We start from the raw sequence: 25,709 nt of genomic DNA on the forward strand, positions 1-25,709 counted from the left end.
CTTGGGAAAAGATCTTTTAATATAAGCTCCAGACTGTCCTTACTGTCCCACTTCCCTCTCAATTAACCCTCTGTATGACACACACAAACACAAAATAAAAAGCAAAAGCTTTCCTAGCTGATTAGAAGACCTTAGAATCTAACTATCAGCATAGGTGATGAGGCAAATCCATGAAAAAACAGTTCGAGACATTCTGACGAGAGGTCTTCAAGAAATCTCATCAATTTAAACTCCAGGCAAAAAAAAACACATAAAAATGTGACCAATTATCTTGGAAATTGACCAAATATCTTGGAAATTGACTCACGACCACAATTCAAAAACTAATTTAGATTAACAGACATTTGCTTCATTGAGATGAACTGAGAATTAGAAAACTTCTAATCTTCTTTTCTGAACCTGAAGCAGGCCAAAATAAAAATTATTCCTCTCCAACACTAGTTTGTATTTTGCACTGGTCTTAAAGAATTATATGTGCTTGTTGGCTTATTGCAAAGTGTCATGACCCACTGTTCGCTCAAGCAGATTGTTTTATTATATTGTGTAAAGGAAAAGCAAAGGAGATCAAGTGTTTGTGATTTGACAAGGCTTCTCCTCTGAAGTTCTGAAATATTAAAACTTTCAAAACCTAGGAAAAGTAGGGCAGAAGCTGAATGAACCTCATCACACACACTAACTTTTCTTGAAAGAAAATCTAACAGAAAAAAAGTCAAATACCACCATCATCACATTTCATTACCAGATGCCTTCCCTTGCATTTGTTATCCGAGTCCCTTTTTCAACACTTACTGTCTTAGCAGCTGTCGTCCTTGTTTCCATATTAGCTGACTGTTCTGTTGTGGCTGAATCTCTGTCTCATTCCCTTCATCTGGAAAAGATTATTTTATTATGAACATTTTTTTCCTTGTCCTACTTCTTAAAAAGATGCCCATCCACTTGAAAAGACAAAAGTGATTTTTACTAAAATGTTTATGAATGTTTTAATAAAGATTCAAAGTACCAATAATCAACCAATCAAGAGACAAAAAAATGCATATAGCACATAATTACAGTACTATGTACACATAAAGATTGTCAGGTACATCCTACTGTGCAAGTGCCAGTTCCACTATTCATCAGTTGCTTCCCTTCTGCCTCACATCCAAAAGTCCCATCTTACTCCTTTCTCTACAAGGGCACGTAATCACATAGACAATCTGGAGTTCCATTTTTGCATTAACCTTCCAACATAAATGCTGCTCATAATTTCAGTTTGAATACAAACACCTTTAACTGATCACAATATCAAATGCAACTGCATCATTATATCCATTTACAACTCACTGTCCAACTAATTTCCTTAATATTTGACAGTTCAACATAAAACCAACATACCTACTCGCTTTAAATTTGTCCATATTTGTATTAATTAGCTTTGTGGTTGGGGAAAAAAATACAACAGTGGCTGTTTACTTTTTATCCTGAAAAACTGTTGAAAAATTTTCACCACATTTTCCACAACCATATATTTGTATCCGAACAGTAATACTCCAGGAGAATCCACAAAAAAATTATGTGGTTGTTCTGGTGAGAAACCTATCTGAATGCTGGCAACCAACAGCTACATATTTATTCTGTATACAGCTTCATACTACATGATGGTTGGGGTTTTTCCTCTCCTTCAGGAGGCACATGAGCATATACATCCCAAGATAAAAGATCTTGGTTTATTATCTACGAAAGCATCTATGGAACTTGAAACCCTTGTGGTCCAAATACTGAAGGATGAACAATCTTCTTGTGTAAACAAAGAACCAGAAAAACCTGTAGTATAATCCCGTGAGTAACTTTGTATGTGATGTGGGAAAGCTACTGTCATTTACCTTTGTACAACTGTATTAACACAACACACACAAAAAAAAAAAACCACCACCCACCCAAAGATCAAAGACTAATCAGAATTCACATGCCAGGAGAGCCATATGAATTTAATCCATTTCAAACTGACAAATTCATTTAACAGCAACCATAGGAAATAATCAATTGCGCCATGATTTTCTGATGACAGCTGAACACAGCTAGACCCAATGGACAACTACGAAAGCGCAGTCATGATTTACTTGTTATAGACTGAGGTAAATCTGCCTGAAATTTCCTTTTGAAAGCAAAACCCCTTCTTCCAAAGGCACAATTACATATATATACAGGCAAGAACTCCCTTTCATTTAGTGTCCTCAAAACTGACCACTGCTAGCAGCAGCAGTTTACAGATGAGAAGGCATTTGTACTATGAGCAAATAACAACAGAAGTTACCACAAGCAGTTAAAAAAAAGAAAAAAAAAGGCATACCTTTATCAAGAGACTCTCTCCCCAAGAGATCACAAAGAAAACAAACAACAAGGACTCATTTGGAAGAACTACTAGAAATAGTTCCACTTTTTTTCCTGACTGGGCAGGAAAAACAGAAGGGTTTCGGTGGTGGAGAGGTCAGACACAAATATACAAGTAAGTACCTACCAAATGCAACTCTAAAAGGAGCATTTAAAAAATCTTCTGTTTTAAGTGTGTATCTTTAATCAGTCCAGATTTGATACAGAATTGTACATTTCTAGCAGCAATGTATCTAGAATGCAATGGGATACATCAGGATAATGGATTTTTAACAAATGTAATTCCACTAATGTCCACTTTGCAGCACTGGCTAAGGCTCTTCTGAGCAAGTCAGCCCTTGCACTACATTCCTCAGCTAGAAACTGGAGCAACACGCTACAGCAGCATCCTGAAAAATTACAAAACCCAAGGATGTCTAGGATCTTGGTATGATCAGGAAAAAGTTTTCTAGTGGTCTAGATATAGACCAGAGTCGTCCACTTAGTAACACCAATTAAACTATTACTTCAGTTAGGGAAATAATCTTGATAATGTGAAATAAAATTTCTCAAAACCTCATTCCACCTTGGACAAGAAAAGCTTGGTGTAAAGTTTCATCAGTTGGCAAGGGGCTGGATTTTTTTGTTTACATTTTAATGGCCTTCTGAATCCAATAAGGTAAGAATTGACCATAAGAGTAAAGAAGACCATCCCTTTCACAAACCAAGTGACAGAGCTGAGGTCTGCAGACTTTCTATATTCTTCCTTTATGTACAGGTGGTTCTAGTTTTGTTGCTGTAGTAGGAACATCAGGAGACTGAGATACAAAAATCATCACCTATTACTTTTCTTTTCAAGGCCTTGACCTATAAGCTGATCTCTCTACTCTTTTTTTTTTCCCCTGAGGAAAGGATAGGGACATAGAGAGAGGGATAAAAGGAAGTAATTTAAATTCTTAATTCCTCAAGTTCAGTGCTTAAAACTATTTGTGTGAAGAAGTAACCTCTAAGGAGATGCAACCTCCAGAAAAACAAATCAGCTTTCCAGGGACCAAGGTGTAAAACTGTCCTCTCACAGCATGGCACGGTGAGTTAGTAGTATGCATTTCCAACTGTCACTGGAATTTTGTAAGTAAATTCCCACTCTCAAACTCTCACGCCTAATACGCACTCTCATTACTTTTTGCCTGGAATACCATTCAAGTAATTGAAAATATTATGTACTATACATTCCACATCCTTTGACATTAACTTCTTGTTTAGAAGAATTATTCAAAGACAAAAGGATTCTATAGCTAAAAATCCAGTATCTCCCTGTTCTAAAACACCCATGCATATTACTAAGGAAGAGAAAAAATTATTCTCTCAAGTAGCAGTGTGTTGGTTTGGGTTTTGAGTTTTTTTTTTTAATCTAAACTCATTTATAAATAAGACTCTTGAGAGCATTAGCATACATTTTTAATTTTACAGGCGTAAAATACAGTCTTTATTAATTATCTCTATTCCCACCAGCTTATTTTATTAACACTGTCACTTCAGCATTTACACAAACCACACTCAAGCTTTTATGCCAGTAATGAGCTCATTCTTAATAAATTCTTACCAGAATCATAGTTTGGTGGCTTCATATCTCCCTGATTCAATTCTGTGCCATATTTTAATTTGTGATATTTAGCCCTGAAAGAAAAAAAAAAAGAAAGAAACTATTAGTACATTTAAAGGGCACCTCTGAACATACAAATGTCACCTGTCTTGAGAAGCCACTCCTTTCTTCCAGGCTAGGAACAAAACAAAGGAAGCAATTTCAGCAGGACTTCAGATACATAATTTTTCTTAATCATTTTTTCCAAGGTTGGCACATAATTGCAAAGTGAATACTGATGAAATACAGGGATTAGTGGACTGCAGATTTTACAAGACGTTCTTGCTACAGGTTTCCTCCCTGTGGACAAGTGATACTCTGTTGCCCTCCCCACCCCTTTTTTTTTTTTAACGATCACTATGAAACTTTTTTTTTCCCAGTTCAATGCCATCTACTTCATATTCCACATTGTCACCTCAATTAAGCAAACCTTAGTTTTATTCTTTGAAATGCTGTGCTTTCCAACAACAGCAGGCATTGGCTGGAGCTATTCTACATCAGATGTAGCACTGACAGCATCCCATGCAATATAATGGCAGTAAGAATAGCTACAAGAAAAATGAAAATGCTTTTTTAATTTAAAAATCTTCATCCTACAGAGTCACTGTCTATAGACTTTTTAAACACACAAAAGAATGCTTACAAAAGCATTACAATGCACACGTAAGTTATTAAAAATTCATTAGTCTTATAACACAGTAATAGAGGTAAAGAGAGCCTTAACCAGTTTCACAATCTGCTCCCCCCTTCTCTTGCACTCACCGTAACTTTTGTCTCTATGATTGTTTTTTCCCAAACATGAAAACTGAAGACCACTCAGAAAAACCTAATTCCCTACAAAGTTTTGTAATCGTTCATAAAGGGATAGAAAAGCAGCATTCATAGTAGTTCCTACACTGAATAAAAAGCAGGTAAGAATTCAGGCAATGCTGGGCATGCAGCCTGTCTGTAGTGGCACAACACAAGCACACACACACACACAGCTCCAATGTACATGTACGGAGCTCGGTATAAAGCAATAAGATCCAGGCCACAAAAGATAAAAAGAAAAAAGGAAGCAAACAAAAACCCATCAAAACCCCTCACGCACTCCAACATGAAAATGGGCTTCATTAGCTCCACTACACAGAAGGGAACTCTTCCACTTAAAATGGGGTTTTTAAAAAATTAATGGGTGTGACACTTCATAATTGTGCAGGCCAAGTCTCACTAAGCACGAATGACTGTATCAAGAACGACTGTAAGTAATGTTTTCAAATTACCTGCACCTCTTGATTGCTTCTCAGACATTTTTATTACATTACTGGAGGATTTTTTTGCCTTTTCCCATTTCATTAAGAAAACTCATTACTTCTGACAAAATGGTGCTAAGGGAAGCAATGCTTGGTAGTTATTATGCTTTGCTATAGACAGTACTACTTTCCTACTAATCCAACTGCCTTTTAATTATAATAAAAATTTAATTCTGGATGAGAAGGGTAAATAAAGGCAGACTGAAGAAATGTGTAGCAGCAATGACAGATGAAAGAACTGACTTCCTCCTCAAGAGCCAGGGCCCTAAGCTTCAACTCAGCTGAGCAACAACCATCAATAAAAGGAGAAAGGATGCACCTGAAATACATTAACAGCAACAGGGATAAACATGTTGGTCAGTAGAGAAGAGAATAACTAAGAATATAACAAAATTAAAGCTGAATGCTCAATCAAAATATTTATCTTTCCTTTTCCAGCCGTCTTCTACATCTAACTGGCAGCGACATGTTACCTTGGTAAATGACTGCATTACATTATCATTAAATACTGATGCTATGTATGCTTTTTCCTCCACCACCACTAATAAAAAGCAATAACTAATCAAGAACTAGGAAATCCTCTACTCTGTCACTAACCTACCTCACCAACTATAAACACTGTCAAAAACTTCCAATTTTTATGCAATCAATTCAAATGATCCTAATGTTTAACCTATTGTGATTTGACTTATCAAAAGTGAGTAAGCATTAATACTCTAATTTGGATTAGTGACCTATACTGTGCTCAATTCCTGCCAATAATTTCAGAGAGCAGTTAGTTCTGTGGCATGAAGCACTTGCTTTTAGCTCTTGGGTCTTATACAAAGTTCCATTATCCTCTATGCATTCACTGATTTTACGGTCGAAGTTTTGTTAGTAATTCTTACCCTAAGAACCAAAGTAAAATGTCTGCTATGTTAACAGAAAGGATTTTTCCTTGTATTCTTCTTACTCCGCAGAACTCTCACTTCCTGTCTGAAATCTACTTTTTAAAGATTCAGCCTGCATTTTTTTTAAACTTCCCAGTATATTTATCCTAATCTGTTAAATCTGTGTATGCTCATTTTTAATTTTTTTCCCCACTTAAATCACCAATAATATTCTTCTTGCTGCTTACTGGTCTTCCCTGCTCATTAAAGGCATTATAAAGTCAGTTCAGCAAAGTGAGATTATTCATCCTATCCCCATTCTAAACTAGTAACAGCAGGTTTTTTTAACTCATAATGCAACAGTTTTAAAAGCCTTTGTTGTTATTCTTCAAGAGGATAATCCAGATTAAGTGGGTTTGTATACCACTGGCCCTTAAATTTATCTGATTAAGATTTCATCTTTCAGAAAATTTAAGTTTGTATATCACAGGCAGAGATCAATAGAACTACAGATAGGCAGAAAAATCATGTCCTAACAAAGGTGGGAAATTGAAGAGCTGACAATCCCAAAAAGCGATCCTTATTTTTAATATTTCTGGAAAAGTTAAAACCAAAAAGCCATAGACAGACTTCTGCCTTCACAATATGACCAAAACAAACAAAAAAAAAGGCCAATATCAAGCTCAAACCTACAATGACAATCAGTAAGTGTAAATTCAGGTATCTGAGCAAGACACTGGTCAGATGTGAAACGGAAACATGAATACCATGTCAGAGTACCTGACCTGCTGAACTCTCCTTCAGCTACAGTCAGCTTCTGAAGTTCAGAGTAATATTAAAAAAAAAAAAAAAAAAAAAAAAAAATCAATACAGACAGCAGCTAGCAGTCCATCAAGGAAGTTATTTTCTACCCTTCTTCATCCAGCTTCTATGAGATTTGTTATTAGACGTTTCCTACCGTGCAGCTAGAAATGTCACAGGTTTGAAAGACAATCTTCTTTCTAAAGCACGCTAAGGAAAGGGCTCAACACAAGTTGGACTCCAAGACTAGAAAAGAGAGTCTTGACTATTTAGTTATGCATACTGCAAACAAAGGCTACCTTCTCATAAAAGAAGCTAATTCTTTTCTATACAAATTCTGAATACATCTTATTCCATTAGCATGTTTATATTTTACCTATTTCTACAATAACAGTGTCTCCTGATCACCTGTCATGCTTAATTTCTCTGCTTTTCCAGAAATCACACAGTCCACTTATTAACAGTTTTGAACTGGTCCTTTGCACTTCACATTGAACTCCAGCTCATACATCACAGCAGTGAGGTACTATTACCACAAAAAAGAGCATATGCATTTTTTCTGTAAATAAGTTAAAGAAAAATCAAAACTTCTCCAACCATTGTATCATCTGGTCAAAAACAAGGATAGTGGTTTTGAGGTAGGGGAAGAAGGAAAACAAATCACAAAAGATGAGCCTTTACTATCTGAAACTTGTTTAACTCAGATCATTTGCCCTCAAATTCCAAATATTATTAATAGTATGCAGGGACTGAAAAATTACTTTAGAATAACCAGCTGAAATATACAACTTTATATAAGGTAATTTTTCATCAGGAAACTAGCCTTCAATTTGTTTGGAAGAAAGCTATTTTGGAGCTGTGAAACTTCGTTACTGGGTAGATGCCCTTAACTCAGATAAATATGAAAATTACCATTGCTTTGGCTTTTGCACTTCATTACACAATTCTGCTTTTATGATTGGCAATATTTTATTTAAACTATGTGTCTTCTATACAAACAATGCTTGGAGACATCCAACATGGCTGCCACAACACTTCAAGAGTTGCCTGGGGAAACATTTAAAGCTTTCATGCGTCTAAGTTTCCTAAAACTAAGAGCAGTGAAACTTTTTTGAATACTTCACACAGAAACAAGTTTGATCCCGATTAAAAAAGGCCATTTTTTCTTGGAAATATCTGTCGCCAGACCTGAAGCATCTGATCCAGCTGTGCTGAGGGAGCCTGCCAAAACATCCGCAGAAGATCTAGAAGCTGCCGCCAAACCAAGAGACATAAACAAGGACAATTGCCAGGAACAGCACAGCGAGATACTCTGCCCAGGGAAGAAGGCGCCTGCCTTACGGTGATCAGACACACCAGTGCTGAAAACAACATAAAATTAAATCTAGGGTTTCTAGAGACATGGCTCAGGAGTCCAGTTCTTTGATCAAAATCCATTAAAACAGGAAATGAGCTAGACTAGATGAAACAGGACGTGTACTTGAGAGAAGCAGTACTACATTACAGCTAGCTCCTAAAAAAATCCAGAGGAAACAATGCCATTTACTGGTGGTGGAGAAAGTATTGATAAAGTAACAAAAAGTAACCCTCGACTGTGAACAGCTTCACACTGCAGTCTACTGGATGTTGGCAAAACTACATCAAAACTGCTGTTGGAAAGTGATATTACTTAACTATTAGCTACCTCCTCCTAAGCTTTTTGCCAATCAGTGTAGTATTAAGACTATTCAGCAGAAATAATTGGGCTTCCTATACACACAAGGAAAAGGTAATCCTTAAAGATCATCTAGTTCCAAACCATCTACTGTAAGCAGGGGCACCTTCCACTAGACCAGGTTGCTCAAGGCCCCACCCAACCTGCCCTTTAACACTTCCAGTGATGGGGCAGCCACAACTTCTCTGGGTAACCTGTTCCACTGTCTCACCACCCTCAAAGAAAGTAAATCTGCAAGTAAAACTCATGTCCCACCTTACCCAATACAGAATTACATTAAGTGCCACAAGATGAGAGCAATGGCAATGCTTTCGAAGTTTTTTATTTATAGCAAACTTTGAAAATATTTGGTTGATAAAAGAAATGCTGAACACCTATTATATAGAACAGCAGCTCATAAAAACATGTATCTGAGAAAGCCAATGTCACTCATTTCTTGTTTGTAGTTTCCTGAGAGCACTGAACATGAACTAATCTGGGCCAAAATTTCATACTCTGCCCCACTACTCATAACTTAATTCATCTAGCTAAGAAAGATTTGGTATGCTGCAAGGCCAGGGCAAAAATGAAGGAACACAGGAATGATTCCCTGCCCCCTCCCACCCACACCAACCTTCCCCTAACTTGACCAGAGCTCCTCCTACCTTGTAGGATTTCATTTTCCAGGTCCAAGATCCCAGTGGAAAAAGCCAGCACTCCAACTGACTATTGCCTGACCCAGCCAATGACTGATTGAAGAAAATGCTGGGAAAGGGAGCAGAGCTTGCAAGCTCACTATGTTGCCATTCTTTTAAGCATCAAGCTAGAACACTTGCCGAGAGACATTTCCAGCAGAAACACAAAACTTTCTTCAGAAACTGGCAAATAATAATGCTGCTCAAAACCACAAACTCATAAATAGCTGTCCCTAGCACACACTGTTCACAAGAATCACATTTACTTTATAAACTATTGCACACCCATACTGAAGCTGTGAAACTGGATCAGATCAGCTGACTGTAGCCTACTGACCTCAGAAACCAAAGATAATACCATACACTGCATGTAAAACTGTGTAAAAACCGCTAATATGAAACCACAATATTTTTACCTTATCCTGACAGCGACCGCTACATTAGGATTTAAATGTCTTAATTTAGACATATTTTACTGAATTCAACAGGGGGACCATCTCACAATCCACAGAAGTTTGATTTTTTATTTATATTTTTTTAATCTTACAAAGCTTCTCTGATAACATATGTATTGACATATTCTGATAATTTTAGATAAACTGCTAATGTATCTAAATTTATGTGGGTTATGAACATGAAGCACTAGAGATATCCCTAAGTAATGAGGAATAGCTCCCCCAGTTTTGAAATATGTAAATCTTACTGAATTTACATACCTTAGAGCATATCTTTAACTACACAAGAACACACTTCATTGCCTCTGTTTTTTTTAAGTGACTCAAATCTTCATAATTATGCATCAAATCTATACATAATGGAGATTGCTGTTTACAGCTGTGCAAAGGCTTACATGTGGTATACAATCACTACCACAGCAGGGCATGGGCAAAAAGGTTCTCTACCTTAAGCATTCCTCTAAAAAGTCCATAAAGGTGAAGCAAGCATGCTGCAGCCCGGAAGCTACTGCTGGCCAAGAAACCTGGCTGCAACTCCATGCTAGCAGATAAATTGGTTGCTACCGGCAAGAGCTAAACTGGATAGTACAAGGTACATCTCACGTCCTAAAGCAGCCCATGTAAGATGAACAAATCTAAATGCAATCCAGCAATGTACAACTATTAGTACCCCTTTAAAGTCATCTAGCAGCAATATGCTATTCCTCATTTGTATATGTGTATATTTCTAATCTTATTTCTACTAATACAAACTATTTAAAAGAGTTTATTTACTAATATCTCATTAAAGAGAAGTAGGAATTATCTGATAGGAAAATGGTATCTAAGGAATGATTGCTTTGCAGTAGTACCGTAAATATACTGTTTCATCAAAGAATTGTAAAAGACACTTTACTGATAAAATTTTTTAAAAATAAACTTGGAAAAAAAAAAAAATCAGTTGAATAGAAAGAATTCTGGAAACATGGTAAACAATCCAGTTCATTTATCTCAAAGTTTAGAACAACAGGAAAGCATACATAAGAATAAAATGGTAAAGTAGACTGGGGACTTCTTCTGAAATCCCCATGAGCAAAGAAATAGACATCTGATTAACCAGTAAACATGAACATTTGTTTACCCCTCACACTATCAGCCTCCACAAGATATTCCTGTAAAGTCTATTTTATTGAAAAGATTAAAAAACATAGCAAGATTAAAAACTAGCAATCACTAGACTGAAGACAGTTACTCAAGATTTCAGTTATCAAGAGATTATTAAACAAAGCTAGTACTTTGAACAAAAAGAGAATACACTGTAGTTCTGGAGTATAATCTGTACAAGTAAGTGTAATTTTACTAAGGCAAAAGTATTCATCACTGATCAACCAAGGGTTTTATTTGCATGTTTTCTTAGCCATGCTGTGTTAGCTATTGGTTTTACTATAATGTAGACATTCATACCAAAAAGTTTATTTAGTATAACAAGATTTATCAATTTGAGAACTGAATATATATATAAGAAATAAATCTTATTTTTGTCAAATACAAAGGCAAAAGAAGTGTCTGTGTTCAGAATTCTTCACCATGTACCCATCACTAAAGCAGCATACCTTTCCTGTTTAAGCGCATATTCCAACATTTTGATCCTTCGCACTAGATCCTTCTTCAGATTTTCCTGTCCTTTCCTTTCACCTTGAAGAAAGGCGATCTGGGCCTGCAAAAGGAAGTTACAGTTTAGTATCTGCTTCCTCAAAACCATCCAGCAGCATAACTCTTGAGTGTGTGTCTCCCCAAGTTATTTTAATGAATTTTAAAATTAATTTGTATTGTTTAAAAGAAATTGGCTGTGTTTCATAAACAGTAAACACACAAAACAGTGCATACATAACCCTTCTAAATTGCATGTGCATTACAGATTAAAGGGAATAAAAAAATGAATAAAGCAATTTTAGTTTGGTTTAGTTTGTTTGACAGGGTTTATTTCCTCTCGACTAAACATTTAATAGACAATAAGGAACAGACAAGTGTACAAAAAAGCCATCAGCAGATAAAAAGCATTTTCAACAATAAGCAGAAGACAATAAAATATTTCTGCTCACTAACTGAAGCAGTATATAATTAATGTACTGTTGTATAGATAGATGTTATATACATGCTACTAGTGAAAGAACTGAAGTACAGCATGCTCAGCTAAAAGAAAGATAAAACCCTGCTTATAACAAAGTGCTATTTGTAATTCTAAAATAGGTGAAAGAAAGCTCTCAAGAAATACTGCAATTAAGAGGGAGGAAAAAATGGAAAACAGGAAAAGGTATTTTGGTGAGAGCGATGAGGAGAGAAATGGTATAGAAGTAAATAAAAGTGGAAAATAGACACCTAACCTTTATCAACTTGTAGCAGAGTATTTAGTTGTCTGTGAAAAATCTCCTTCAAACAGAAAATTATTATATATAAAAGATATCTATTCCTAGTCATAAAGGCAGAACTACATGCTTTTGTATCTCATGCTCAAATCATGTCCACTATAAGAGGTAGGTTCTTGTGCTCTCTCAACTCCTGAATACACTCAAAGATCAGACAAAGTGAATTTTACTCTAAAAGTCCATTTGTTGGTGGCAGCTATAGTAGCTGCTCTAGAATATGACACAAGCTGACATAATTCCATTGCTCAAGTACAGCCAGGAAATAGCCTGACAGACACCTGAAGAATCCTTAACCACCAGTAAGCAACTAGAGCAGCCAGATTATGATGAGTAAAAAACACTGGCTACTTTCCAATGAAGCTGGTCTTCACCTTCAATTGGGGGAAATGTATTCACCAAAAAACTCTCAGCTGAATCAAAAGTTCTCTGTCACTGGCATCAAGCTTCTCCTCACTTAACACTCAAACGGGGATGAACAAAGAACTACAACTGAATCTAACATTCATCTGCTTAGATTTAGAGAAAGGCACAGAAAAAAAGACATGCTGGCACTGGGAGTCAGCACTTCCTACCCTGAAGAATGGAACTGTGCAAGAAGCATGTCAACTCAACAAGGTCACCATCCCTCCCAGTAATAAAAGGAACACCTCAACTACATACAACTTAGTTTGCAGTAACTGTACAGACACAAAGATTATAATGCATATATAACTAGCACACTGTGGTAGTGATTCCTGTCTCCCTGCCTCTGAATAGGTGCAGCAGAAATAAACCAGTAGCCTTGTAGCCAAAAAGCGAGAGAACATCAAAGCACACTATTAAAAATAGTAGGACAAGATGCAAATATGCATTTGGCTGGAATGAAAAAGATCACCCAATGCCATCAGGTCACAAGCTGAAGTGATTTATGAGGTGATCTGCTGTCTGCAAGCACAGTTCTATGAGGTGACCTGCTGTCTGTCTCACTAAGAACAAACTGACTGAACAGGCTGGAATGAAGCATGTTTACCCATTAGAATTGGCAAAGGATAGCCAGTAATGGGCTGGCTTACGCACTGCTCTACCTCAGAGGTTAAAACAGCATTACCATGCTAACAATTGAGGTTAAAGTCATCTTCCGTTGGTAGTAGCCTAAACAAAGAAAAAAAATTGCAACTTCTCAGTAGTTTTCACAGCTTACTTTTGTAAAAAGACACAAAAGGATTTGATTAAGAAGTATCACATGACACTGCTTTTATGTGAAAATGGGCAGAGTCAGCTTCCAATACAAAGCAGGCCTGGCTTCGTGACTTATCTGACTAACCATTTGAGAACCAAAATGCAAACTGTCACCAGAAGCTTCTTAAGCACATAAAGTAACATAAATTATGTTCTTAACTCTACCTGCGAAGCTGAAACACCTTATGATTCAACATCAAGGAAAAGGGGCCACCAAAAGGCTGTATGTATCACACACATATTACACAGGAAGGAGAGCACTGGAAGAAGTACTGATTCTTTGGACATCTTTTATTGTCAGTGGTATGCCACTGCTCTTACTGATGCTGTATAATTTTTCTTTTTCCTGGACTTTCAAGAAATCCTTGTGTTTCCTACTCCAAAAGCATGCTGCAACAACAGAGTGGAACCCACAGCCCAAGAGTCATCTCTGCAGGCCCTATACAAGCTTATTGCCAGGATATTTCAAGGTTACTATATGATTCATAGATCAGTAGTTTTACTGGCAAATCAAGAAACAGACAAGTGCACCAGGGGGCTTGTGAGTAATATTGCTCTTTCCTTGGAGGCTGCGCAGTTTCTAGCATAGCTTATTAATGCTTTTCTTTTGAGTAGTATCCTTGTGTAATAAGGACGTAAAAAATAATACTCATTGTTTTTGAGAAATTCTGGCTCTGAAAATGAGAACGCTTACATTTTCATAACAAAAAGAGAATATCCCCCCCCCCCTTTCACACAGGATGTTAGCAACCCTTATTCCTCATTTATATAAATACTGGGTAATTACAACTAACTCAGCATCAGTTATAAATGTAAGCTCAAATTTCATTAATTTTTTAAAAATTATAATATTTAGGATTATTTGTAATGAACATTAGGATAACATTAAAATAGTAACTGAAATACTATACTAACAATAATACTGTAACAGTCTATATGTCATAAGCAGATTTCATCCTTTACAATGTTTGGCATTTAACTGAAAATATGCAGAGAAACCTAAATGTTCATACCATAACTGAAAAAAAAAGTAGTATAAATGAAAACTGAATAAATGAATACACTGAGTTTAGATATTTAAAATGACAGATTATGAGATCTAGCAGTATTTTCTTAGTCTCTAGAACAAAATGGTTGTAACTTCAGGATCACTATTTAGCCAACACCTGTCTAAATGTTTGGGCAAACATTTGAAGTGTAAGAGGTCTGAGTTTAAACACAATAAAAAGCAAAGCTGAACTGTACAACTATAGTCTTTGTACAATTTGGACATAAAAGGAAGAATTTTATCAATATATTGAGACTCCACAGGCCATTTTCCATAGTTGCAGCTTTAGTACAAGTCAAATCTGAAGCCTGCGCTACCTGAGGGAGTAAGCAGAGGAGGATTGCTTCCGGTTGGAACAATCTGCAGCACTGTTCTATGCCTGTGCTTTGGCCACTCATGGGTAGGTTTGCTAAAAATCTCAAGAATTCACAAACAGGTTCAGCCACAACTGACCTCCTAACTAATAAGGTTAAAATGCATCAAACTGTAAGCTAGTCATCCCAACCCTCTAAACTGCCTACAGGGGATCACACAAAAACTCAAATTGTTCCTGGCCTTATGGGTGGGGCACATCAACTGCCTGGCCCTGTTGGCACTGCAGCAAGGAATCAAGGCAGTATCCACCCTGAGTTTATTCCAGGCTAAGTGCTACAAGATCCTGTATTACACCTCAACTGTGAGATTAAAATCAAGAGTCAGGAGGGAAAATAAATATAAAAAATAAAAACCAGAGACCAGTGGGAAGAGATGCCTGGAACGGTCTCTTGTAGCTACAACTGGATTGTCCAGGATTTCCACCCAACCCCCCCCCCCCCCCTCCCCAACCCCATCTTACTGAAGTTTTTTAACTGCAACAAAAACTTTTTTGGCCAACCGTATCCTGGGCTGCATCAAGTGTAACCAGCAGGCTGAAGAAGATGATCCTGCCCCTCTACTCTGCTCTCCTGTGACCCCACTTGGAGTATTGTATACAGTTCTGGTGCCCTCAACATGAGGAAGGACATAGAGCAAGTGCAGAGGAGGGCCATGAGGAGACCTCCTAGCAGCCTTCCAGTATCTGAAGGAGGCATACAAGGATGCTGGGGAGGGACTCTTCATTAGGGACTGTAGTGATAGGACAAGGGGTAACGGGTTAAAACTTAAACAGGGGAAGTTTAGATTGGATATAAGGAAGAAGTTCTTTACTGTGAGGGTGGTGAAGCACTGGAATGGGTTGCCCAAGGAAGTTGTGAATGCGCCATCCCTGGCAGCATTTGAGGCCAGGCTGGACAGAGCCTTGGGTGACATGGTTTAGTGTGTGGTATCCCTGCCCATGGGAGGCGGGTTGGAACTAGATGATCTTAAGGTCCTTTCCAACCCTAGCTATTCTATGATTCACGAACTTAGGAATTTCATGCACATCCAGTCTAAATTTATAATACTGTAGCTATCTTAACTACTCCACTTCTTTACCAGGAGATTTTAAAAATAACATTCATTCTTATGTTAAAAATGCTATCACAGGCAACAACATTTTTATTTTAAGAAATTCCCCAAAAGACTCTAAGGTCACATTAGGGTGAAGTGGACAAAAGGGTGAGGAAACTTTTAGGTAGCACCTAAATATTTAGCCTGAACAGAAAATGTTTAGAAAGAAACAACACTATGGCTCCAAAACAAATGATGCATGTTTAGTACCAACTTCTAGCAGTTCCTGAATTTTACAGCCATTTTAAGTTTAAAGGTGATTTATTCTTAAGACTCAAGAACTAATAAAAGCCTTTCCATTGTCGTCTTTAAAATATTTATCTTAATATTTCAAAAGAAACCTCACTTCAAATTTATGAGCACTTGAAGGTCCTCAGGTATCATTTGACAAAGTAAGAGCTATTAAGATGCACAATTCTGTATATTCTGCTTCTGATTCAACAAGATCTTCACAGGCTGAGAGAAAAAGAATAAGGGAGGAAAAAAACCTGCAAAAAAAGTATTGCAAAAACCATGCAGATAGCTAAAATAACTAAATACATTATACAGATGAATCAGCCTGGAACAGTCCTACTAACCAGTCTACCAAGATCTGCCAGAGGATTCTGCAGGCTGCTAGGATGCTCAGTATTTTAGATTATACTTGGTTCACTGAAGTGCAACATATTTTAGTATATCTGTAAATAGGTGTAGGTATGCCTACAGTTGAGAGGACAAGAGATAAAAAACAGATACAGGGGAGGGAGGAAAGGAATTATCAGCGGTCTAGTACAACTGGCAAACAGTATTTCAGGCACCATACTTAACATTGCAAACACACCTACTAGCACTCCTGGCCAAGAGAGGCTAGGAAGCTTCTCTAAGTGCCTGCAGCCATTTAAGATAACATAAAACTGAAGCGAGGCCACAGGCTGAAATAAGTGGCAGGCACCGAGGTGTATTTAGCTTCACCCTGCAGAGCAGTACTTCATCCCATTTATCACCTGCATACTCACGCTGGACGATAGCGCCTCGTGAGACTGATGCACAGCACTATGTGCTCCTGGCAAATTATTTTTGCTGGACTTCTCAGAGGTGTCCTAAAAGTAGTGTCAGAGCTAAGCCCTGAGAAAACTGAAACATCCAAAAGAGATCAAAGATTTAGCTTATGGAAAAAAAATGATGGCTCATGAAGCCGTTTACTTACACTCTTTAGCCCTTTGTAAAGATTGTTTGAAAAACAATTTTTTATCAGTGAATTAAAAACTCAAAAAGATCATCCAGAATCAAAAATTATTCAGTAATTCATTCCTGGTAATACCTTGATTACTAATTTACACATCTCAACCAAAAGGAAGACTCCTCTTTACTGGGCAGATCTCTGTTCAGAGAGTGAGTCTTTCTTTTCCCCACTCTTCAGTGCTGCATTTCACTGTTCTAACAGCTGTAAACTTGGCAAAGTTACTGAGCTGGCCAAACAATACATACTCAGCTTATTTAATACTTCTTCATAAGCTAGTTTTTTCTCTGAATTTTTGTAGCACACTTAAGTGGCAGGTGTTAACCTTTCTTTGCCTTTCAAAAAACATCCAGGAGCATGCTTGACGTAGACTGATGCAAGGACAAAAAAAGGGCAAATTTTAAACATGATGCAACTCTACAGGCAACACTGCAATGACATGTCACAAAATAACCACATATTATGAACTGGAGTCCAAATTGCAAACCCTCAAATATAATTCCCTTCTACGTGCTGTACAGGAAAGGCAGAAATACAGCAACAGTAGTCAATACCAGGACTGATAAATAGACTTATGGTCCACATTTCAACTGAGACAATGGAAGTTCACAGGCTGAATGAATCACTTGGGGTACAGCAGGACAAGGGAAAAGAAATGTGGAGGAGATTTTTAGATTTGGCTTTAGTAACAAAGAGCAGACTGAACCAGACTTGACCACACAAGCACTTGCAGAGGCAATGAGCAGGCTTCCTTTTCTCGCTCCTTCAGCCAGGAGCAGCTTCTTGTATTCAAGCATGCTGAACCAACCTGAACTTCCTGGAGCACCAAGTGAAACAGGTACAAAAGTAACTGAATTTGTTCTCACCTCCTTTTCACAACCTTGGCTATGAGTATCGTGCATGCCGTCCCACCGTGTCGTACCCCCCCCCCAGTGCTTTTGCAATCCTGCCCTAAAGGGAAACATATTCCTGGCTAAGAGCAGAAAAAATGCAGTCTTTCTGCACTGCAGTCTTAACTTGCCACTCAGTTATTTTCAAAATATTTAATATTAGTTACTACACAGCAAACTTCAAATAGGAAAAGAATCCATCTACAGGTTCATACAGAACCGGTCATATGATAAAGTTCACAGTTCAGAGTATTTTCACAGTATTTTTATTTCTAGTGCATTGTCTGCAAAGCTTGGATCCTGAGCACTCCAAAGTGATTCAGAAAAGCTGTTTCAAGTATCTAAGCATTTCTCAGCATTAAAAAAAAAACAACAAACAATTCTTCATCTACATCTAAGTCAGCTCTTGCCACTTTCTAGCTAAGGAACTTAGAAAGGAGGACCTGACAAAGCCTGGCATTCTTGTGAAACCAAATATGCAAGTAGTTTGCTGACCAATACCTATTTTCTTGGAAAACTGCTTACAAATACCAATTTTAGTTGAGGCTTGGCATTTGTATAGCCTTAGTTCTTTCAGCACTGAATTAAGATGGAGCAAAAGTCTCTGGAGAGGCATGTGATCTTTCTTGGGGAATTTTACACAGCCTGCTCTAGAATTAGTAAATAAAGTTTCAGTGTCTACTGAAATGTCAAAAAAGGCTGAGTTATATTTGCACCTTTTTGTTCAAACAGTGCAAAGTTACTTAGCCCCAGTACAATAAAACTTGACACAAGCCAAGACCTTCAGAAGAAAAAGGAGGACTACAGTTGGAGTAGGACACAGAGATACCAATTTGAATTTTAACTGCGTACTAGCAAAGACACATCGGGTGTTTCACCATATGCTAACCTGACACTGAAAAACAGTATTCTGCCTAGAACATAACAACTTACTCCATTTTCGCTTAATTCAACAATTCTATAGCAAATCCTGAAAATCTGAAAATCCAATTCTTTTTTAAAATATAACTTTCTGTGAAAATGTTTGCACCACTTGGAGACAATGTAACATTGCAAAAGTCTGTCCTATCATGCCACATCAGTATTTACAGCACTTAAGAGTTAGGCCCATTTAAAAAAACAAATTTTCATTACATTTAAAGTAAATTACAGGTTTAACAGATTGGAGAAGAATGGGAAAATATGATACTGAGAAATGCTTGGATCATTTATGCAATTAAAACAAAAATAATCAAATTACCTCAAAAACCAGGTACAGACCTGGAAAGAACCAGTCAGTCCCATCAGTATGTTTTTACATTCTACTTCTCTACAGAAGCTATGAATTTCTGTAACACAGTGCTTTCTTCAATGAACATTACTCCCACTAGTCCTCCTGGCTTAAATAAAACAAGCCATGACTGCTTATCAATGAGTATATTGGGATTAGCTGGCAAACAGGTATATAACCAAACAGGAAAAAAAGAGTACAGAAGCTTCTCTTTTTTGCTTCACATGAATTTGGCAACTAGAAAGTCTGCTCAAAGAACTTCACTAAAGAAAGGGTATCTGGCAGTCACCAAGACCCTGTTAGCATCATCCTTCCCAACTAAACATGCCGCAGTATTGTGACCATGGCTTACTGTCTTCTACCTTTCTTTTGATTTACCCGACACACTTGAAACAATAAAGTTGAAAATATTGTCCTTCTGGGGTGGAGAGGAATTTAACATTAATCACTGTTTTCTTTGTAATATCTGCCCTGTGAGAAAAATATTTTATCAAAGATTCGAACAGTACTTCTGCCAATTCATATTTCACAGAGAATCCCAGATATTCAACCCACATCATCAGATTTGACAATCTTACACAAACCTTCTTCAAACTGCATTTTATCTTCTACTCTATTGGCCAACCCAAATACTTAGTTTTCCACAAACTAACTAACTGATTTCATCAACTACCCGTTCATTGCGTTTTCTCTGAACAATATTTTTGGATTATCCAGCTACCAGAATGATTTTTAAGCAGAAACTTAATCCAACACGAGGACTGTTATCTGCAAGTCAACAAACTGTAAATATCAACTATTTCTGAATCAAGTAACGAATGTCCTAAACCATACTATAAATAGCCACAGCCATCTGTCTGATTTGCCCCTTCTCCTCATTACTTTAACTTGTCTGTCTCCAAGGACACGATCTTACCATGTAGCATGCCTGGTTTCAATGCCTGCCTCTTGCCTCAGAAAAGCAGCAGCAAGGATCTGTGACCCTTTCCCCCCTCACCCCACCAAGAGCTAACATTACTAAATCTGACTTCCATAACCAGCCTCAAGTGCTTATCTATTCTTTCCATCACATCCCTCCTTTTACAGTTGTTTGCTATCATTTAACCACATTTTATCTCATTTCATTAACTCTTTCCTATATAGTCTGGGTTTTTTGTTTTGGTTTGGTTGTTGTTTTTTTTTCTTTTTGGCACTGTCTTACAAGGAATATTTTTAACAAAGCTGTGGAAAGACAAGCACACTGTATCCACCCATTCTCCATGATTTCCTTGCAAACCTTTCCAAAAGAAGGTTTACCCGGGAAAAATAATTTTAATTTAATCCTACCAGATCCCACTACTCCAAAGTAGTCTACTATTCTAAAGAAACAGTTATCAGTTAGAAGAAATAAAAACTTTATTAATGAAGAGGACAAGAGCTACAAAATTCCTTAGGAGGATACAGGGTGTCTATACATGCAGTTACATATGGCATAGTAGTTTGATGCAATTTAGAACATCTGTGAAATGCAGAGAAATGCCAAAGTGTGCAAATCAGCATTTTTACCAGAAAAATATTTGTCAGAAGCAAAACTTTCCACAACAACATATACATTGCTTGCAGAGACAAAATTTCTAGTCAAAACAAAATCCATAAACACACATACAGAAGACTTCCAAGCTCATCCAGCAGCAGAGCTCAACAGCTTTGTCACTTGCTGAGACAAGGACATGCATCGGCAGCACTGCGGGGGTCACTGCCACAGGGCAGAGTCCCCATCGCTCTCTCTCAGGGGTGGCAGATGGTTAATTACAAGGGAAATAACAACTGCAACAGAGAATCATTCCCAACCAGTCAGAATACGTATCGTTAAGGCAAGACACCAATATGGGAGGCAGATCAAACCCTGCTTGCCTCCAGCAAAGATACAAATTTCAGAGCCCTGTGCATGCATTTGATCAAAATCTTTGCTACCTTAGGATGGACTTATCCAATACAACTCTGAAATGCCTTGGAAATATAGTCCATAAAAATACAGAACAAAAAAAAACCCTGAAGTTTAAAACTCCTGGAGAACAGGAAACCCCTCCTTGTCAACCCTCCAAAGCAGCTGGTAGAAGAGCATAAGAAAAGGAAAATTACTCATTTCTGAAAAGATACAAAAATAAATGATAATGCTATAAAACACAGTTTGTGAATACTAAAAGGATGAATAATGTTAGTATTTATTCTAGTGAATTACTTCACAAGGCACCATCCTGAAAGTTTATTCTTAAGGTAATTTCTCAATCTGCAGATGACAGAAAGCAAGCATTACAAGTGAAATATGTAATTAGCAGATCAGCACCTAGGGAAATCCCATATGAATCTATTCTTATTTGAAATACACAGATTATTAATAATACTTGCATAGAAGTAAATACTGAAGTCCTCTTTCACTCTGAATGAGGAAGACCATATAATAGCAGCAATAATAATTTCAAAAGGTTTAAGAAGAGTGATTAGAAAATCGGAGTAAACATGAATATTTACCAGGGAAAGGAACACATAGGCACTTGACAGGAAGAAAAACCCTGGAAAGGCAATATTAACCAGTAACTAAGAACACAGTGAGCTGCCCAACCCACCAACTCACATATGTTATAAACTTGGGTGTGCATCACCTGAACAAGCATCACATAACACAACACGAAGGTACTCAACCTGAATATCACATTTAGTTCCACACAATTAATTACAAGGAAAAGAAAAAGAGAAAATAAAAAGAAGCCCAGAGGGGAAAGAAAGAAACATGGGAAATCACAGGAAGACTGAATTACAAGGTGTTTGGGAGAGAGGGTATAGCTTAACTAACCAACTACAGAGCAAAAACCACACATAGTAATACTGGGGCATAAAGTATCCAAAGTATTTAAAGATCATGGCAGGTAAGAAACTGCAGACAAAAAAAAAAGTCTACCTTTTAGAAACAAGATGAATTGCAAAAAAAAAATAAAAATCTCTGGCATACTAAGATGATCACACAAAGTAAGTCCTCTGCTACACAGTCTCCCAGTAAAGTGGATAACCTAACACTGAAATTTATGCTGGGTAGAAACCTTGGATAGAAGATTATACTAAAGTATAATCAGAAGCACTGCATCTTTATCTCAGGAGAGAGAAATGGCCAGACCTCAAATTTCCATTATTCTGTTAAATGTTTCCAAACATGCAGGCCAACAAGAGGCTTCAGAAGGCGCACGGAACTGGTTTTTAATTAACGCTGCTCAACCTTCAGCTGTACACGTACAATTTCTAAAAGCCATCCTGCAGTTGCCAAACCCCTAACACAAACCTCTCACACAGACCTAAGAACATTCAACTGCAAATGGTCACAGCAGACCTTAATGCCTGATGTCTATAGAGACAGCCAAGAATTTTGCACCTTTCCAAACATGCCTCCACAGCAGATAAATGCTGTTACAGCTCATGGCAATGCCAGCCACAGCTAATTATAACTTTACTGAGATGCTTTGGCAAGAGTCAAAGGCATTCAAGCAAACAATTTGTAATCAGGTTATATTCCCAGTTCTGCCACTGATAACACGTGACTTCAGCAAATACTTTAAATACTCAGCTTCTTTCCCGTCTCATCCATGACACTTACCAAGCTTTTGAGGCATACTTATGGGAGGAGAAATGGCACGCTAGCCTGTGTTGAAGGGCACTATAAATATGCCAAGTGTTACTACTATTAATGCACTAGCAGAACTTCTTAGGTCCCTGTAAAACATTTTTTTTTTCCTCCAAATCAATTTTTTATATTTTTATCAGCTATGAAAAAAATGTCAAGGTATTTATGAGACTCCACTGGATATATGACATGTGATGTTCTTATACATAGCTAAGCTAGTTACTTTCTACACAGTATTTATTGAATGAAGCAAATAGAAACATGATTCAGTTACTAATGAAACTTTCATTGAACCATTGACTTTAAAATAAAAATTACTCTCCGCTCCATGACCACTTTCTTTAAATTCTTACAAAGGAAGGCTCAGTAAAGAGTGTTACACCTGCCACTCTTCTGAGAATGGTCGTTTGATGCTACCATAGAAAGTACAGTTAAAAAGATGACATCCTTACTAATTAGGAAAACAAAACCAAACCAAGCAGAGAAATGGTCTGATTGCTCAACAGGCTCAAGACTCTCTTGATAAAGATGGTACTTTCAAGGAAAGCCATATAAAGCAAAGAGATGATGGGAAGCAAGAGGCAAATAGAGGAGACTTAAATAGGAAGACAAGCAGAGACTTTTCCTTCTCAAATATAGCCAAATGAGAACCAAACTGTGGGCTGCTAGCCGTGTGGACAGCGTTAAGGTTTACAATAGAGATTTTTCTTGTAAACAAAGCCAAAGAGGAACGAAGGTTGCACTATCGACTGCTACTAATGCAACATGCCCACCACTAAAGTATCTGACAGCAATGACTCCAGGCCAACAGTTCACAAGTTCTTTAACCACGAGATCCCTATCAGTCCTTTAATGCATTAATGGAAGTATCAACCCCATAACTTTTCAACTGAAAACACTACATAACGTGTCCCACAACACCACACGAGCAGCAGCCAGTCCCACAGGCCCGACCAGGGGCCCGAGAGCCCGAGGCAGCACCGCGGGCGGGGTCGGGGGGAGCCAGAGGCAGTTTTTAACAGTGGGTTATGAAACCGGTGACAAGTTTAGGCGGGCGGCCCTGGAGGGGCACCCGGAAAACTCCGGCGAGGCAACAAGAGCCGCGCGGCAGGCAGCCGCTCCCCTCAGGGCCGGCCGCCATGTCACGCCCCTCCGCCCGGCGGCGGGGGGCGGCCGCCCTCCGAGGGAGGGAAATGGCCCCCAGTGGAGCCGGGCAGCCGTTCCCTCACGGGGGAAGGGACAAGGGGGAAGCCAGGACAACAGGAAGCGCCTGCCCGTGCCGGGGTTGGGGAGAGGGGTGTTGAGGGAGGTCGCGAGTGTTACCTGCAGCTCCGCCCGCTCCGCCTCCCACTCTGCGCGCTCCGCCTCGAAGCGGCCCCACTCGTGCTGCAGGAAATGCAGGATGCCCGGTACGCTGTACTGAGCCCGGGACGCCGACACCGGTGCGGCGGCTCCGGAGGCTGAGACCCCTGCGCCGCCTCCTGCTCCTGCTGCCGCCGCGGCAGCCGCTGCTGCCGCCGCCTCGCCCGGCTCCAGCCCTGGCCCGCCCGCCGGTGGCGGCAAAAGCAAGGCATTGTTATTGTTGTTGTTGCTGAAGAAAACCCCGGGTCCCGCTTGCTCGTCCATGGCCGGGCCGGGTCTGCCGCGCTCCCCGCCGCCGCCCGCACCCAGCCGCGTCCCGGCAGCAGCAACAACCTGGGCGCGTCCCGCCCGCCGTCACCGCCTGACAGCCGCCCCCGCCGGCTGCTACGGCGGCCCGGAGGGGACAAAACCAAAGAGCGATTCGCCCCGCCGCCGCGCCCGGTGTTCTGGGAAATGTAGTCCCACTGGGTGACCGGGCACCCCGCGGAGGCAGGGCGGCAATATATTCTTAATCGCCTTTTTCTCCTCCGTGCTGCCCCTATTTCGACGAATGGCGTTAATAGCGACTGAGTCTCATCACCATGACGTGTACTCCTGCCGCAGAGACCCGCAAGCTCTGGCAGGGGGCAGTTGGCAATGCAGCCCCCGGCCCGGTGGGCGGGGAGGAGGGAGAGAGGCGGCAAGAGCGGCTGGGCACGGCTTGATCGAAATCTGCACCCGAGAGCTGGGTTTAAATGGCTTGGGCACACTGGCAGCCCGCACTGGGGACGTGAGAAGGCAGGTGTCTAGCAGCAGTTACACGAGGTTTGGACAGCCCTGCCCTCTCAGCCCTGAGCAGCTCTCGCTCTGACAGTGCTGAAAACTAAATCCATCCCAAGGCTACAGGTGTTTATTGACAATATTTATAACAGCTGAAAACGAGAGCAAGGCAGCATTTTTCAGGAACTGCCACACTGCCTCTTCTGCAAGGAAAGGAAAACACAGTACTTTGAGAGATGGCGACGCCCTCAGCTGGGAGCACGAGCTGCCAGCAGCACTGCCCTCTCCTACTCTTCCGAAAAACACAAAACCACACAGATTGGCCCACGTTCCGTGCTACACACGCATTAACACCCGAGGCTTGCTGAAGACAAGCACACCACTACCAGCAGGCTTTATTGTAGGGACAAGTGCTAGCAGTGCATCAGAGACGGTGCACGGGCACCGAAGCTGCTGTGAGCGCTGAAAACAAACCTCAGCGCTGCCCACTGTGCCCTGTGAGCACCAGCTGCTTGCTCAATCCGGCGCTTCCTGTTTCCTTCTGGCTGTTCTGAAACAGTACTTGCCTGGTTCATAACCCTGCCCGCAGAGACTGACTGGAGCTGTGGCTGGTGTATGAACTC

General features: G+C 39.2%; 1 protein-coding gene across 5 annotated transcripts in view; it reads right to left on the bottom strand.

The window, feature by feature from the left end:
* STRN (striatin) overlaps nt 1-24,728 on the bottom strand; it is a 62,274-nt gene extending 37,546 nt beyond the window's left edge. For 4 of the 5 annotated variants that reach the window (XM_062629519.1, XM_062629516.1, XM_062629515.1 and 1 more), the window contains exons 1-4: nt 24,289-24,728; nt 11,389-11,492; nt 3,953-4,026; nt 790-868 (exon numbers count right to left, since the gene is read on the bottom strand). In XM_062629519.1, coding sequence (XP_062485503.1) covers nt 790-868; nt 3,953-4,026; nt 11,389-11,492; nt 24,289-24,591 — 560 coding nt within the window. In that variant the 5' untranslated portion in view covers nt 24,592-24,728. The remainder of the gene's footprint in view (nt 1-789; nt 869-3,952; nt 4,027-11,388; nt 11,493-24,288) is intronic. The other variant, XM_062629518.1, reaches the window with a different exon arrangement.
* Nucleotides 24,729-25,709: the final 981 nt, after the last annotated feature.

The sequence above is a fragment of the Pezoporus occidentalis genome, unplaced genomic scaffold, assembly GCF_034315485.1.
Source record: "Pezoporus occidentalis ecotype Australia unplaced genomic scaffold, CSIRO_AGI_Poc_V1 ctg34, whole genome shotgun sequence".
Taxonomy (NCBI): Eukaryota; Metazoa; Chordata; class Aves; order Psittaciformes; family Psittacidae; genus Pezoporus; species Pezoporus occidentalis.